General features: G+C 34.4%; 1 protein-coding gene and 1 pseudogene across 7 annotated transcripts; one reads left to right on the plus strand and one right to left on the minus strand.

Annotated features, from left to right (window-relative positions):
- The first annotated feature begins 1051 nt into the window (after positions 1-1051).
- LOC148295286 (uncharacterized) lies at positions 1052-8257 on the plus strand. 6 transcript variants are annotated; one of them, XM_088251525.1, is made up of 7 exons: positions 1054-1355; positions 1581-1641; positions 2482-2544; positions 2793-2852; positions 4573-4639; positions 4836-4948; positions 5500-5942. In XM_088251525.1, exons 5-7 carry the CDS (start codon positions 4614-4616, stop codon positions 5778-5780), a joined length of 420 nt encoding a protein of 139 aa, XP_088107651.1. In that variant the 5' UTR covers positions 1054-1355; positions 1581-1641; positions 2482-2544; positions 2793-2852; positions 4573-4613; the 3' UTR covers positions 5781-5942. The 6 variants fall into 6 exon arrangements, 3 of the variants coding, with proteins under 3 accessions (XP_088107653.1, XP_088107652.1, XP_088107651.1); XM_088251526.1 differs by lacking the exon at positions 2793-2852 and having other exon boundaries at positions 1053-1355; XR_015835078.1 differs by lacking the exons at positions 4836-4948; positions 5500-5942 and adding an exon at positions 8243-8257.
- LOC110746631 (putative leucine-rich repeat receptor-like serine/threonine-protein kinase At3g14840) lies at positions 6996-15667 on the minus strand (annotated as a pseudogene). The gene is made up of 23 exons (XR_015835073.1): positions 15300-15667; positions 12208-12385; positions 11973-12044; positions 11824-11892; positions 11662-11733; positions 11488-11559; positions 11315-11386; positions 11162-11233; positions 11011-11082; positions 10820-10891; positions 10662-10733; positions 10439-10513; positions 10221-10286; positions 9862-9927; positions 9734-9769; positions 9596-9627; positions 9006-9382; positions 8738-8936; positions 8231-8362; positions 7976-8093; positions 7689-7899; positions 7357-7595; positions 6996-7252 (listed from the first exon to the last, which is right to left on the minus strand). The product of XR_015835073.1 is annotated as a putative leucine-rich repeat receptor-like serine/threonine-protein kinase At3g14840 (transcript).
- Between the last annotated feature and the right edge of the window lie 2259 nt (positions 15668-17926).

Raw genomic sequence — 17926 nt, forward strand, 5'->3', positions numbered from 1 at the left:
AAGTGAATTTTTTTAGGAAATATCCGTTTTTCGGGGGAGACTGCCCGTTTTTCGACAGAAATGTCAAACCTTTTAAGTAATTTTAACTTGAAATAAGGGCAGAAGGCATTTTAGTCATATGTGCCTAACACATAAAAGAATTAAAAACTACAAATTATATTTACATCCTTTTCTTCAATTTTTCTTCAATATATCCAACTATAATTATTTTACCTCTTTTCAACTTTTTCTTTAGATGAATACAGAATTTAAAATATGTTTACTTTGTGTTACTTCAATTGAAAACCCATCTACAACTTGCTCATTAGTTCTCTTACTCCAACATTAAAGTTTGTATTCTCTCTTTTACAATTCACTCATCTCATTAAAATACATATTAAAACATTTATAACTTTCTTATTAAATTGTTAAATTATATTATTCCTATTTATACATAATTAAATATTTATGATTATTGTCCTAACTCAATTTTCCCCATTCATCAACATTAACACTTGTTATTTTCCCACTTTTTTTTATAACAGAGTGAAGACCTCCATCAAAGAAAAGAAAAGTCAGGAAGAAATTGCAAAACAAAGCCCAACCAATTAAACAACATGCTGTTCAAAACTATCCAAATTTTGTTATTGTAATAGCCGCTTCCCACTATTAGCATCTCAATGTATATACAAACATGTCGACTATTTTAACATAACAAGTAGCCTATTAAATATGTTATTACTTCCTTTTTTGCCACTTATACTAACTTAGTTAAGCATAATGCTATAAGTTAAATCTCATTGTATATATAAATAATCTTATTTTGTCTACGTAATTTCAAAACTCGCAGCATCACACGGGCTCTTTTACTAGTATATACTAAACGGCAATCCAACTAAATACTGTTCTTAAGCACAGTGAATTCACGAAAATGCCTTTATTTTAAACTGTTCAGCCAGCTCTTTTTTCCCTTTCCACAGTAAAATTACAGTTTTGCCCTTGGCTGATTGTTTTCTGTTTTCCCCGTTTTGCCCTCTCTTTCCTTCGGATGTAACTAGCGGCTGTTCGTTGTTGAGAGGCGTCTGGTTCGATTTCAACTGACTGGTTGGAGAGTTTCGGGGGCAAGGATGGGAGAGCCGGGTTGCTTCTTCGATGTTCATCCGGAGGCTTCGACTTCCATTTCCCTAAGAGCAACTTTATGTTTCTTTTCCTTCCGAACCCATCAAAGCCTCCTCCTCCTTCAAAACCCTTCCAAATTCCCAAACACCCACCACTGCCATCTCCACTGCAAATTTCTTCGATAACCCGATCCAGCGGCTGAGGCAATATCTTGAGGTTAGACACGACGACGGGCATCAATTGGCGCAACAATCTTGGTAATCTTAGAGACCCAACTCGCCTTTTATTCTTCCTTGCACATACAATCTGTTTTTGGGTCTGGATTTGATGACAGAGTGAAAGTGAAACGCTAAAAACTGGAGATTTTGGTACAAAGATGGCATTTTGAATCTAAGTGTTTCTGAAGAATTTGTTTGTTGGCTGGGAGATTTTTTGTCCTTTGTACGAATTGGGGCTCATTTATTTGGTTAATTTGATTTCAGGTTCTTGGGTAATCCCTAAGGCTATATAAGAGCTGAGGTATTTATATATCACAACATATTGGTAAGCTTCAAATCAGGTTCAATTTTCTCTATTAATTTTAGTTTTTATTCTTTGACTGTAGCACTGACCTGCGTTTTTGGTGGTGCAGGGTTATGAGATAGAATTTTCAAATCTTTGATGACATATTAATATTTTTGACTTTTTCCTTTTAGTTTATGGAAGATATGATGTATGTGGAGGGGTTGTTGATAAGAGTGATAACAACATGATGTTGCTTTTGATTATATATTAATGCCTTTTCGTGTGTTGAAGTTTTTTGAAATTTTTTGTTTTTTTTAGGGAGCTTTTTTAACATGAAAAATGAGATGTAGCTGCCTTTGGTTTCATTTGATTGATGTTTTGGGTTGATTTTCAGACATATATGTTTAGTACAAATTGGAGCTTGATCTTTAGATTGTTAGAAGAGACTTTGAGATGACTCAATTGTTGAATTAGAGTATGAAATTTTGATATCCGTTTAAAGGGAAAAAAAGGAAAAACAGAAAAATGGAATTGAAAAATATTTAAAAAATCTTGATTGTTTAGGGTGACTTTTGCATAGGTAACTTTTGATTGTTTAGACCAGTAACTTTTGATCTTATATTCTTTGTTTTATACGCATCTAGGATCATTTAAACCGCCATTTTCCCGTGCTTTTACAGTATTTTTCTTTGCCCAAAACACATTAATTTGGGTAGTCTTGAATGATTTCTTGCCTTGCAAATTTTGCTCAGGCTAAAGTTTTGGTTTTATGAAAAGATCGTGCATTAACATACACAAGCTAATTTCTTCTCCATTTTTTCTTCCATTTTTTCTCTTTTTTTTTTTAAAAAAACCATGTTTTCTTTTGATATTTTGCAGGTGGTCTTTTGTTGCTTTGGATAGAGCAGTTTGATTGGTGTTTTCGGCTATGTTAAGCAGAAGGTGAGTTTCTAGGCTGAAATTTCCAATTAATTGTTTTAAGTTTTGTGAATTGAGCATAGGAATTAGCTAATGTTGTCAATTGACAATTGGTTGGGATAAGTGTGTGCCTCTTATTTCTTCTTCAAGTCCTAAAGAAAGATGGCAACCATACAAAAATAGAGTTCAACAATTTTCAAAGGCAAAAAAAGGATTATATGCCTTATGAGAAGAAGAAACTGAATTTTCGGTTTTTGTGTTTTTTTTTATAGGTGTTGTGTAACTGTTTTTTAGACTGTTTGGTAGCTCTTCCCATTGCTGCTAGACAACAGGTCAGTTTTGTATTCGTCTTTTGAAGAAGTCATGCATATCAACTGTGGCTAATTGGTTTTTGGATATTGCGTCTTTGAAAATTGTTATTCCTATCATTGTGATGTTATTGCTATGGTTTGCTTGATTAGGCTATAGAAATTGTATTTAATTCGTTTTCATATGTTTGTTTTGAAAATTCTTATTTCTATAGCTACAATACTGTTGGTGTGCGTCCATTTTGCTTGATTAGGCTATAGATGTAATAAAATTATAATAGATCGATATTGAATGCATCAGTGCCAAGAAAAATGTTGTTGAGTTGTAAACAGTTACTCAAAATCTTCCACCAGTTTCATATTTGGGTGCATCTACATATAGCATATGTTCTAAATTCTTCACTAAATGGCATCAAAATATTTATCAACCAAAAATAGCTAAATACAATGAATAGTAAAATTCCCACCAATGACCAAAAAGAAAACTTATTGTAAACTATGCAGTGCTCTCAAAGTGTCAGCTTATTTTGCTGGTTTGGATAGAGCTGTTAGGTTCCTGCTTTGGGTTCTGTTAAGCAAGAGGGGAGTTTCTTGGTTGAAATTAATTGGCAGAAATTAATTGTTTTCCATTTTGCTTCAGCCAATGGCATCAATTTCCCATTTGTGTTGATCATTTAGGCATATGTACTGTTCTTACTTTCTTAATGATGAATTTTTGGTATGCAAGTTTGATATCAAAGCATCCCCTGCAGGTTACATAATATATACATTAACTTTTTAGTAAGAACCCATGTAAATCAGCTACACGGTGCTTGATTATTATGCATCAAAGTTATTCAAATTTAAGAACACATTATTAAAAAGCATGACATTATAATCAATAATCGTATACTCTTTATTTCAAATGCAGCATCTAATAGTTTTTAAATAGACAGTATAGCATCTCCATTGCAATGCAGTTAGTGAAAGAACTTTTTCTTAATAAATGTTTTTTTTGTTTTCAATTCATAGTGGAAATAACTTTAAAGTGGGAAAAGATCATCAATTTTTAACAATGAGGATGAGATTTTTTTTTTAAGGTTGGCTACACATCAAAACACTATCAAAGATGTAGCACATGTGGCACTAATGCTCTAATTAGGAATCACCAGGTTGTTCAAAGCTCTGTTTTAGAATCTAGAATGTTTTTATTTTTCGCTCTTTTGGTTGTTGCTTGATTTTATTTCAAATTGCTCCTCTGCAAATGGTTGGTTGCAAGTCACAATTATGGGCCGTTGAACTAATTTCTAGAAACAAATTCATCACATTGGCTTAATTTATTATATAGGGTTTGGTCGATGTTTGGTTTTATGGAATTTGTTTTTTACAGAACATTTGGCATTGGTCTACACTGTTTTGCATGCATATGGATTTTGAAATGAGTTGTGATGTGTGTATTTATTTTTCTCTTTATGGTGTTGGTTACTTTTCAACCAATTAACATGTGATTCTCCTCTCAAGGAATTTGAAAAGAAACCAGTCTTCACTTCGTATAATCATATTTTCGTGTTTTCATTTGTTTGTGTAAGAAAAGGAAATGTAACAAAAAGTATAGTTTCTGTTGGGGTCTATATTATTGATATTCTTCAATACCAAGATCAGTATTGAAACAGATTAATTAATTAATTGAGACTGTCTTATCTCACAAGCAAAATCAAAATTATATTTATTAACCTAATTTTGTTTTTCTATCTTTGTATTTTAGATAGCTGTTGTGATCCTGCTTTTGTGTGGCTGTTTTTGGAAATGCTTGATAGCTTCTTTGACTACAGGTGAGTGTTTCATCCATTTTTTTAAAGACTGCATGCATGGTGGCTGTAGCTTATTGATTGTCAAATATTATGACAATTGAAAATTCTCATTTCTGTGGTTCTGTCAATATCACGGTGCATTTGCTTTGCTTAATTACAGTTTAAATGTGATTGATAATGTCAAATTTTATAAATGCATGTTTTTTCTCCTTTCCAGTTATCAATCTGTTGCCTGGGGTTTAAAATTTCTGTGCATAATGCGTAAAAGGACTAGAGATAGCAAACGAAATCAGCTGATGCAAGAAGCTCATAGTTTTGCCATTTCAAATGGTATAGAAATCTCTTATGAAAGTGTTTGTCTTGCCGATGATAAACATAAAACCAGATAAGAAAATGTGTCAGATTCTAACAATTTACCAATTATCGGTTTGAAGAAGAAAAAAGCCCATGGCAGTTCCAAAATTGCCTCTCCTACTTCCACATCAGAGTTTATGCTCTTTTCTTTTCAATTCATTCATCTCATTAACGTACACATTACATACATAATATTTCATCGTTCACAGCTTATTTCTTCACTCAATTTCTCTATATTAAGTGGTAGTTGATTGAATTGAATTTGGGCAAAGTTTCCTTTCTCATAATTGTTTTCAATTATGATTCAATTTTAAAGAAAATTTATCAACTCTTCTTTTAAAATATGATTTTTCTCAAACGTCTTTTAGAATGCAATTTGGTTTCATTCCTTTGAGCCAATGTGTTTGATTTTAAAGCATTTGCCTTGCATTAATTTTTGTGGTTTACACAAGTGATGTACATCTATTTCAATTCTCCCTGATTCTAATATTTTAGTCACTCGAAATTTTTGTTCGACGTTTTTGCAGAACCATCTGCCCAAGCCTTCAGTTTTCGTTTCCATCATTCACCTTCTTCGTTGCCTTCTTCTTTCCATCCGCTTCCATTGTTCACCTGTTTCCTCGCCTTCTTCTCTTTTGATTCAAAAATTGATCTCCATCTAAAAGCTGTGCGCAAGGGTAACGCCGCCGTCGGCGTACTTGGCACCGACACCATCGTTCTCGGCGTCGAAAAGAAGTCCACTGCCAAGCTCCAGGACTCCAGGTCCATCTCTCTCTTTCAAACAATGTTTTTCTGTGCTTTGATCTAACAGATTGAAAATGAGGTTGGGTTTAGGGTTAGGGTGCAAGAAAAAAAAGAGTAATTAATTTTGATGATTCAGAAAAAACAAAAAACAGAGTAATTAATTTTGTATCTTATATTTTGATTTGTATTTGTGACTATTTGATTATGCAGCCATACTTACTAACCATTTGTTTGTTTGTCCTTGATATTTATATACGCAAAAGAAACAGTTACTTCTGGAAACCCCAAAAAAAAAAAAAAGATCAACAAATAAACTTTTCATAACCTTCACCATACTAGAAGTTATATTAATGATGTTCTAACAAAATTTGGAGGACTTTTGAAAAGTTAATTATGGGCAAACAATTTTAGGACAGCGCCCTAAATCTTTCTTTGGAGATGAGTTTTTGTGTACAAAACTACCAATTTTCAGAATTCCATAGAAGCTAGGAGATAGTCTGGCTGTTTATGTATGTATATAATTTGGTATTTATGTATTGTAGTGTTTATCTTGCAACTGAGGGTTGCTTTGAATATGGTTATTCTCTTAATTTGATTTGGTAAGTTTGAGTAGTTTAGAAGAAACCATGACAGAATTTTGTACTGCACTCTTCTAAAATCTTAGTGCACTATAAAAGGTGACACAAGTTATTTCAGTTAATTGTTGGGGATTCTGAGAAAGAAAGATAGATAGATAGATAGTTCTTTTGGCAATGGTTGATGTTGAAAGTTTTGAGAAACTCAAAGCTACCCAGCAATCATTAAAGGCTAGCCTAGAGAAATCTACAGCTCTTTCTTCAGCTATTGATGAAACTGCAGAGAATCTCATCATTAAAGGTTAGCCTAGAGTACATTAGCAAGAACTAGTACTGGGATTGATTTTATAGAGATCAGAAGATGTAGTAGTAGCAGAAGAACCAATCCATGGTGCATCTGATGATGAAAGAATAAGGCTCTGAGTTTGACTTTGATTCTGTGATGAATTGTGATCAAACTGGTTTGTCAAGGCTGTTAGCCTCAGTCCATCACTGTAAGTACTTGGATCCGTGACCAATTCATGAACAGCCGTACGCCCTTCAAGCACACTCACTACTGCAGACATGGTAGGCCTAAGCGCTGGTGCTGCATTGATGCATAAGAGAGCAACTTTAATCATCCTAATGGCCTCTTCCTCACTCACATCGGACCCCAATCTGGGATCCACCAGCTCCAATAATTCCCCTTTTTGTTGTAAAACAAGAGCCTGAAATTTAGCAGAGAAAAGAGATTTGAAAATGGAAAAGCAACTCATAGAAGGAAAGAAGGATGACCAAGTTGGAAGGAATTTGAATGAAGATCCATCTTACCCAATCCACAAGGCATAAAAAGTTCTCATTTGGTCGATATTTCATGTTGCTCTTTCCAGCAACAATTTCCAATGTAACAACACCAAAGCTGTAGACGTCTGCTTTGTCGGTCAAATAACCCCATTGTGCATATTCTGGCGCCATATATCCTCTGCACGCAAAAAATGATTGTTTTCCTTAGCTGGGTGGAGAAAAGTTCATAAACAAAACTAGGCTCTGAAATGCAGTTCAGAGAAAAAAAACAGTATAGCTTACACAGTTCCAGCAACTCTAGTGCTAATGTGGGTGTTCTCCTCTTCGTCAAGCTTGGCCAACCCGAAGTCCGAGATCTTTGAGTTAAGGTCTCGGTCTAGTAATATATTTGTAGTTTTAATGTCTCTATGTACGATCTTCAGTGCTGATTCCTCATGCAAAAAAAATTAGACCTCTTGCTATGCCTATGCATATTTTCTGCCTTGTAGGCCAGTCCAATTTTAAAGGACTTTCCTCCGGAACTGCAACAAACATGGATTCCCAATCAATGATCTCATTTTTGTTTTTCTTAATACACCATTTCAGTTTTTTGTCACTGGACTTAATAAGCTTACCGAACAAAGCACGTGCAAGGCTGTTGTTTTCCATGTATTCATATACCAACAGTAACTGGTTTGATTCAATACAGCATCCATACAATCTAACAAGATTTGGATGTTGTAAACCAGAAATCATGCCTATTTCATTTACAAATTCTCGATTTCCTTGCTTTGATTTGGATGATAGTTGCTTAACTGCAATTATAGTACCATCCAATAATATACCCTGAAATAAATACAGTTTAGTAGTTTTCAAGCATGATAAGTATAGGCCTATAAGTAAGGAACTAGTTATATGGTACCTTGTAGACAGATCCAAAACCGCCTTCCCCGATTTTGTTTATAGATCAAAGTTATTAGTGGCGGCTTTAATTTGCTTGAAGGTGAAAAAACCAGTTTGCAGATCCAGTCCTCTCAGCTCTATCCACAAAACAAGGTTAGAATATATTGGTAATGTCGTTGAACTTAGTATCTGGGTATGTGTTTTCTAGCTAAATGGCATTAGAAAGACTGAGACCAAAGTACTACTTGAAATTTTCACAGTAACTTAGTGGCACCTTTTTCCCTAGATATCTTGCTATCCAGACAGCCTTTCCACCAAAGAACGCTGAAAATCAAGAAAATGAGGAACAAGACCGAAGCTCCAACTGAAGCTCCCACTACAATAGGTACCTTGCTTTTCTTGAACTCTAGCAAATAAAAAAGTGAAAAGAAAAGATCAGCAACAGAGAATACAAGTTTCAGTTCTATGAGATGCCGTCATAAGTCCGGTATATCAATTCATAGCAGTATCTTGTAGGATGTTGTAAAGACCAAATTGAGATAGAAAGATCGAAAAGAAAAAGATAAATTGCACAGTTTCTTGTTATTTAAGGTACTTCTTCCATTAGTATACTGTACTTGATGTACTATATATTTTCCAATCTATTGCAATTAACATACTTGTATTTTTGGTACATTTCCCGTGTGGAACGAGTACAAACAAGTGGGATATAATAAATTTTTTAAACAAACTTAAGATTGCGTCCATGAGAGAGAGTTAATGTTTCCAATTCAGAATATACCAGGCTCTATAGAGATAGCAGATATAAGAGGACCATATGTTCCTTCCTCTGGAGAAGCTGTTGTCCCTTTCCCAGACCAATGAAATCGGATCTCTAAAGTTTTATCCTTAACCTCAACTGCTTTACTTTCCTTAATGAGTTCTTTATCAACGCCGTGTGCTTCCTTTTTAATTTCAAAATCCTTCCACACCAGTTTCTCCTGTAACAAACTTTTCAATCAGAAATCATATTTTGTTGCATATAGTGTACAAACAGTATGCTTGACTACCTGAATATAAATATCAAATATCCGTCTTCCAACACTACGAAAAGATCTATTGCCTCGGATCGTTATCTCCGAAAAGTGAAGTTTCACGGTGTAATTGCCGTTTCGAAAGCAGCGTGCATAATACGTGAGAGAAAGAGGAGAGATGCGTGCCCTTGTGTACAACTCAGAGTTGTTCATTCTAAGTATGGATACATTCTTTGTAATGTAGTCTGTATTAGAGGAGTAAGAATCCCAGAAACGTCCAGTGCTACTGGTAACCCAGGTAGTTCTCGGAGGAACGAATTTTGCTGGACCTCCTGGTTCTTGATCATCTTCAAAGGTGACTCCTTTAATTTTGGTTTGTTTTCCACCACAATTTATAAGCAACGAGTACTGATCTATTCAGTAGCAAGCAGCAGAGAAATGACATCATAAAAATTCTAATCAGATGAAGTCAAATATTTGACTACATAAAAAACAAATTAGAACGTATTGTATTGATTGTGAACCAGTTTCTGTGATTGTCACTTGAACTTTAAATTCTGAACTAATTCTTTTACAAGAACTTTAAAATATTAAATAATTACAAGAACTTTGTATTGTATTGTTACCTTCTGTACATGGAAAGTTCTTCAAGCACTCTCTACATTAGTGTGGTACACAATCAGCTGATGCAAATTTAAAGTCCAGAATATATGGAAAGGGCAAAAATGGCTTCACCAATGAAGATTAAAAGTTTAGAAGCTTACGTGTTTCTTTGTGCAGAAAAGCTTTTAAACAGGTTTCTGATAAATATTTCAAAGAAAAATGCATTATTATAGGTGAATGAAGACACCAAAGTGTGCTAAATAATCACTGACTAGAAATATGTTCCTACAGGAAGTTTCCGCAAGTAGTTGTCTCAGAGCTCTCAGAAAAATTATTGTAAGAAATATCTGCAATGCTGCATACAATACAATAAAATTGTAAGTCAGAACAGCTCCACCAGAAAAGTTGCATTTTGGAGTATCAATAAAAATTGTAAATATGGTTAAAGGATCATTTAAAATTTTAAATGTTTCAAACAGTTAAGATAGATTGTATGTGACTGCCTAGGACCTCTAACCAAAGTAGAAGTTCCCATATTTCTAACTATATTCTCTGCGTAAACGTTACGCTAACTTAAAAGTATATATTTCCTCAGGCTTCAATAAGAAAATAAAACTCAAGAAAATCTGTATAGGATGGAAAACATACTAGGGAACATCGTAGCTGTTGATCCCGTATGGAGCAGACCCGGTGAGCCAGTTGCTTGTTAGACACCTATCAAATGCATAATGACATTATGTAAAATATATGTAAATATAATATAGAGTTGTAATTTAATATATGTAAATATCATATAGGCAGGGGAGGCCGCCCCGCCATGCATTATGATGTCTGCTAGTGACCTTCATGAAATTCACATTTCTTACAAGTACTGCAGGTTTGTCAGATTGACATAGTCAGGAATATTAATATTTCCTTCCAATTTGTTGAAGCTGAGATCTCTGCAAGAAATCAACTAAAAAGATAGTCATAACTCATAAGATCCCAAAGTTCCATTACTTGGAAGCTTAAATGAACGAAAAAAACTATCATTAATCAACTTGCGCTGTGCATTTGAACAAGATGTAAAACAAAGAATAACAGTGTTACAATGTTTCCAAATTTTCCATTGCTGATATATAAGCAGGGATAGGTCCATATAAATTGCAGCTCCTCAGCATTCTGCAACATAACTTCGTATTATTAGCCTAACTCAGCTAAGAGTCTTACATTACAACATGAAAATGTAGAACAGTTTCAAGACGTACAAGTCTGTCATGCCCGTCATATTACTCAAGTTTGGAAATTTTGAACCCCCTCCATTTAAGTCACTGAACCTTCTGCATTGAATTTCACCATGAATCATTGTAAGAAAAACAAGTCACTGTGGTATGAAGTTATCATAAAATTTTCAAATCAGGATTAAGGTTCTTTAGTGTTAATGCAATGCAGAACTCACAGTACTGTTAAATTACTCAAGACAGAAATGCTAGGCGGAATGGGCCCACTGAGACCACTAGCTTGGATCTCTCTGTCAACAACAAAATTCAAAATCAATCAAGATTACACAAGAAGAGTTGTTAGAATATGTTATAGGAAAAGGTACTTACAATTCCTCAAGTTGTTTAAAATTTTCCAAATAATCAGGTATTTTTCCCGTGAAGTTGTTACTGCTAATCCTACTGCATGAAGGGAAAGATTGAAAAACATAAAGCTGAAGATTTCCAAACATGAAAAACAATGTTAAGGGTACAAACACTTACAATTCTGTTAATTTAGTCAGATTAGTGAAAGCCACTGGCAATTCTCCTGTGAGATTGTTTTCACTGAGAATGCTGCAGATACCAAGGCCAGTCTTAATAACTTATACACTGCAACTTGCTTTACCATTAATATTAAAAAGAAACTGTGGATGCAAAAGAAAAAGGGAGCTTACAAAGTCTCCAAGTTAACCAAATTCCCAAGCTCAGGAGGAAGAGTTCCAGAAAACAGGTTAGTCCCCAAGTCCCTGAAATTAAATTCTTCGTCACAGCAGGCTAACCGAAATGAAACTTAAAGTTGATTTGACAAATAAAAAAGGGTGGTCAAGAGAGATAGAGGCAGAGCATACAGATAGATTAGAGTTTTAATGTTCCCCAAGTAGCCAGGGATTGGTCCTGATAAGTTGTTCACATTCACGGACCTGCATGCAGTTTCCTCATTTTCTTAGTAAAATTAATAAAAGCAATTAGAATTGGCTAACCTTGAACTTGAAGGTCAGAAGTCATATTACAGATGTTCCAACTTTGTAGAAGCCCATTCACGCGGTATAGTACCACTGAGGTAGTTCCTGGTGAAATCACTGTAAAAAAGATAAAATTAAAATAAAATTATACTATTATTAAGCTTTGCAGATTATTAACTGAGAAAGGTTTCCCTTACACTCTTGTTAGGTAGGGTAACTTTGCAGCAGATGGTGGAACTACACCAGCAAGATCTTGCTCTTCAAGAAAACTGTATCACAAAAATGTCAGAGATCATAAGAACATAAAGAGTTCATTCTGAATCTTCTCCGTAGAAAAATAATGAAAAATGAATTGAAATGCTACATAAGATAATTAAACCAAGAAATAAACAAACAGAAATGAGTACAAATAAAAGCTTTCAGTTGACGTACATGCTGACAACATGGCAGAAACCATCAGGGTAGGAGCAGTTGCATATGGAAGTGTTGCTGTATAAAGGCCAGTCATCAGATTCTGGAGTAGCCCAATTTGTGTCATTGCTGCATGGATCTATGCTGAAGTTCCAATCTTTTTTTCCCACTTGTGTTGCTATTTCTTTTAGTGCTTCCACTGCGCACACAAATCAAATCATGAATCTTTTTATTTTTCCATTTTCTGTGTTTTTTATGCATCAGCCGAGTTTATTTTTCATTTTTTAAAGAAAAGTAGAGTGATTGAGCCTGATATTGGCCCAAATTAATGTTGATGCAAAAATACTGATTGTGATTGGGCTTGGGCCTTCTGCCACCCACCATTCTAACCTAGTAAACTTCTCTAGAAGATACAGATCATGCTCTGTCTCTCTCTCAATCATTGAATTTCATATCCATTTCCAGTTGTAATGATGAAAGAAAATTCAGGTCCAACTCTTTAGCTTCTTTCGTTTCGTTTTCGATTAAAAATTTGTAACCTTTATGCTTTCGAATCAATATAAATTTAGGATGAAAACAAGTTCTTTCTTTTTTTAAATCTTTTTTGTGAGTTTATATCTAATCTAACCAACATGTAAAATTATGTGGGTTCTAATTTTTGTTTATACTGACAAACATTGTACTGGGAGTGCTCTAACACAGTAACACTAGAAAGGCTAAAATCTTCTACCAATTCTCAATCAAAAAGACCAACTTTTGCATTGAGCACTCTGTTCTCTGCTGTTCAACACAACTCAAAAAAATACCCCAGGCTTCATTTTTTTCAAAACAAAAACAAAAACTGAGGCTTTAGTGCATTCAGAAGAAGAAGAAGAGATTGTGCTTCAAATTTGACTGTGGATATGCAGAAGCAGAGGACCAACATGGCTACCAAAATGACAAGGTCCATGGTGGCTTTTGAAACATCAAAATGAAATCTTGCCATATCAATTCCCTGATATCTGTATCATCCTTATTCTTTCTTGGCTTCTTGGCTCAATCTCAATCTCAGTCTCAGTCGTTAATGAAGGGTCCCTCTCAGCCTTATGGGCCAATGACTTTTGATGGGTGTTTTTGTTGTTATGCCTACGACTTCGAACCTGGTTGGCCGATTCGATTACATTCTTGTCGAGGGAGGTGTTTTGCTTTCTTTGACTATGACAAGTTTTTCATTCTATTTTGAGGATTTTTTTTGTTGGGCCCCATGAAAAGTTTTTCGAATCTTTTTTTGGTAGTGAAACTTGACGATATAGACCCTTTGATTATTCTAAAAGGCTTTATATCACAAAATGTCTCTGATGTTTACAAAATTATCATATTACCCCTTGTTTGTTTTTGTGTGTCATTGGTCCCCAACATTAATATGCGTGCTCACAAATAGTCCTTGCTATCAAGTTCTATCAAAAACTCCATTAGTTTGCTGATGTGGCATATATATGGAGTACACATAACCAATAATATAGTGCCACGTGTATTTAAAATACAATATATATATATTTTAAATAATTTAAAATTTAAAATTCATAAAAATAAAAAATGAAAAAACCAAAGGAAAAGTTGTATTTTAAAATTTAAATTATTTTTAACAAATATATATTGTATTTTAAGGCACTATATTATTGGATATATGAGCTCCACATATATGCCACATCAACAAACCAAAGTTTTTGACAGAAGGACTATTTGTGAGCACACATATTAACTTGGCTAAATTATTGAAATGCCCCCTGTAACTCAATTTCAGTCTCAGTTTCCCCCCTGAAACTCCATATATTGTCTCACTTTGCCTATATTCCATCCAGCCCTAAGTCGTCAAATCTTAACCCGCCAAAAACAACCTTCCCTTACAAATTCAGATACTCTTTGAATCTGCAACTACACCGAGACTCATTTGCAAAACCAAACCCCTCTCCAAACTCCAAGAAACGAAGAACAAATTCCAACAATGGCGGCAGCCCAAGTCCTCTCTCTCATCGTCCTCTCAGTTCGCTATCTCTCTCCTCCGCCCTCCCTACCCAAACCCTCGTCAACGCCGCCGAAATCCTCTCAGATTTCGGCTACACCTCCATAGCTCTGACCCTCGACCCCGCCTCTCAAACCCCCCTCCTCTCCCAGTCTCCTTCTCTCACCATCTTCGCCCCACCGACGCCACCTTCTCTCACTCCGGTCAGCCACCGCTGAACCTCCTACAATTCCACATCATCCCCTTTTATTTCTCTCTCCTATCCCTGAAGTCCCTGCCTTTCGATGCCAAGATCTCAACTTTACTCTCTGACCACTCTCTCTCCGTCACCACTTTGGCCTACGACCCCAGAGTCTCACTCAACAACGTCCCCATCACTGTTTCCCCAATTTTCGACTTCTATTAGGGCTGGATGGAATATAGGCAAAGTGAGATAATATATGGAGTTTCAGGGGGGAAAGTGAGACACTTAGAGCTTCAGAAGGGAAACTGAGACTGAAATTGAGTTACAAGGGGCATTTCAATAATTTAGCCTATTAACTTTGAGGACCACGAATGACAAAAAAAACAAGAAGGACACAATTTGACACAATTTGATAGTTTCGTGAACCTCAGGGACGTTTTTGTGATAAAAAAGCCTATTCTAAAATCTGAATATTTGAATTATTCCTTAATTCTGTTGCATTTACTAACATATAAGAATAAAACTTGTATGAATTTCACATTAAAAGATACAATCCAATACCTAAAAAGAAACTAGATTGATTGAATGGTAGTAGCTGATCTCATGCATATTCATTCTTTTACTTATTCCTTAGTTCCTTTATTCGGAATAATTGAACACGTTATAAAGAGAGTTTCATGTTGTAAATTGAACAATAGTTGAGAAAACAACCTTTGAATATGAAGAAATTCTTAGTGAGGGAGAGAGAGAGAGAGAGAGAGAGAGAGAGAGATGGCATCAAATTCAAAGGTCAAAACAAACCAACGAAACTAATTGTGGTTTGGTTTGATTCCTTCAGTCCAAAATTACAATTTTTTAGTATAAAAAAATCAAAACAGTGGCATACTGCCGCTAAAACTTGATTGAAGTGAGGCTTGAGTGAGTTACCTTCTGCAGTAGGCAGACGCAAAGCTCGTGCTTCAACTTCGACTGATTTGGTACATAAGCAGAGAACCGAAATGAGCATAATAAGGTTCATGATGGTTTTTGGAGCAATACAATTAACTCCTCTTGCCATTTATCCTTGATGCACTACAATGGTAAGAAAACTCTCTCGGAATTTCTCTTTCTTTCTCTTCATATGATCCTCGCTCTTCTTTTTTACTCAGGCTTGTACAATGCACACAAACCATTACCTATTTATAGGCAAGGAGTACCTGACCCTTCAGTGAGATTGCCCTCGCATAATGCATCCCATTAGGCATTCTCCAACCCATTTGGGGCTAAACCCAAATTTTCCCTCTTCAAAAAGTAACTATTTGGGTTTGCCCCGGACTCAAATAGTTTTTCCACCAAACTCTTTATACTCAAATTTAAGTCGTAACTTTATTAAATTATTTAATAATGGTTTAAGTCTAATTTTTTTAAATGGGTAACGTTTCTTCATTTAATCTTTTTTAAATAACTTAATAATTTAATTTTTTGAAGATTTTAACCTTAAAAAATTGAAATTCCACAAATATAATTTTTGGTGGATTATTTGAGAAATGGGTGGGTATTTATAGAGTTTTGAGTGAGTTTTGGGGTTGGATTTGATTTAGATTAATTTAAAATATTATTTTGACCATTGGATTTAAATTTCAGCCGTTGGATTTTTTTTATTTTTTTTATTTTTACCGTTAAAGTAGCATGGATTTAATATAGATCATTGATTTTGGTTACTATTGGAATATATATATATATATAAGGATGGTATGAATAAATATGCAAATGTTTGGTGATGTGTTAAAGAAAAGTATGATTATATTTGGTGATATGATATGTTGTTCGCCTTATTTTATTTATTTATTTATATATATATATATATATATATATATATATATATATATATATATATATACAGTTATTCTCTTATCCGGATGTCCGCACGTTATTATCGTGCGGATCCTATTGTAAACAGGCAGGAAAACAGAGAGGGGTAGTACAAAATACACTGCGTCCGCACGATAATAACGTCCGGATATCCGCATAAGAGAATTTCTGTATATATATATATATATAATTGTTGTATTAATAAATGACACAAATTAATGTATCATCCAATTATAAATTAGGAATGAGTAGAATTCAATAGAAACACAATTTTTCAAACAAGTAACACACACACAAAAAAATGAAAGAGGGGGATTTGTCATTCAAGTGATGTAATCATAATCCTAAACCCTTATTTATACATAATTATATATGTATGCGGGCCTAACGGGCCGGGCTTTTGTGGGCGGGCCGGGCCAGGCTTTCATGGGCTTAATCTGGCCGGGCCTCCAATTTTTTGACTTCCCTCCTATATTATATAATGTAATATATACAACTTACTAATAGAAACTTGTAATTTAAATTAATGGTCCCTTTAAAAATAACTAGGCATGACTAATTTTGAAACATTTAGTTCTAACATGTGTTTTGAACACTTATATGTATTTGATATACTTGTGTTTTTTATCTTTAGCCCCCCTAATCTTAAAATTCTAGCTCCGCCCATACACAGATGATCATCAAAGACTTTTCGAAGTCAAGCTTTTGGCTGCATCTACTCTAAATTCAAGATTCTTGATCAACATCAGTCAATTTAATAGAGACTTCGATAACAACTTAACTTCTTTTTTGGGTATATATATATAAGGACAGTTAAAGATATGTTTTGTATGGGTGTGTGGATCTCTGAAATTCATCAAAGACTTTTCCAAGTCAAGCTTTTGGCTGCATCTACTCTAATTTCAAGATTCTTGATCAACATCAGTCAATTTAATAGAAACTTCGATAACAACTTAACTTCTTTTTTGGGTATATATATATAAGGAGAGTTAAAGATATGTTATGTATGGGTGTGTGGATCTCTGAAATTCATCAAAGACTTTTCCAAGTCAAGCTTTTGGCTGCATCAACTCTAATTTCAAGATTCTTGATCAACATCAGTCAATTTAATAGAGACTTCGATAACAACTTAACTAGGGCTCGTCAAGCCCGGCCCAAATTTAATGGGCTTGGGCCGGGTAGAACCGGGCTTTAAAGAGGAGAGAGAAAATATCAGGCCGGGCTTTTTTAGAAAATTCAAAGCCTAAGCCCATCTCATGGGCCGGGCTGAAATGGGCCTAAAAAATAATAAGTGTAAAAAAAAATATTTTTTTTATAAGGATGGTATGAATAAATATGCAAATGTTTGGTGATGTGTTAAAGAAAAGTATGATTATATTTGGTGATATGATATGTTGTTCGTCTTATTATATATATAATTGTTGTATTAATAAATGACACCAATTAATGTGCTAATCATCCAATTATAAATTAGGAATGAGTAGAATTCAATAGAAACACAATTTTTCAAACAAGTAACACACACAAAAAAATGAAAGAGGGGGATTTGTCATTCAAGTGATGTAATCCTAATCCTAAACCCTTATTTATACATAATTATATATGTATGCGGTAAATTTTCCAAATTGGATAAACAAAATTGTAAAAGAGGTTGGGAAGTGTGCATTTGAGCCTTTATTAGAAAACCTTCATGTAAGGATTAA

The sequence above is a fragment of the Prunus avium genome, chromosome 4 (assembly GCF_965620075.1).
Source record: "Prunus avium chromosome 4, drPruAviu1.hap1.1, whole genome shotgun sequence".
Classification (NCBI taxonomy): Eukaryota; Viridiplantae; Streptophyta; class Magnoliopsida; order Rosales; family Rosaceae; genus Prunus; species Prunus avium.

Excerpts from the sequence above, each read along its gene's own strand:
- LOC148295286 (XM_088251527.1), top strand. The coding sequence starts at position 4,614 with ATGCTTGATAGCTTCTTTGACTACAG. Across the intron at positions 4,640-4,835 it reads GATAGCTTCTTTGACTACAG|TTATCAATCTGTTGCCTGGG; the intron begins GTGAGTGTTTCA and ends TCTCCTTTCCAG. Across the intron at positions 4,949-5,499 it reads TAGTTTTGCCATTTCAAATG|AACCATCTGCCCAAGCCTTC; the intron begins GTATAGAAATCT and ends ACGTTTTTGCAG.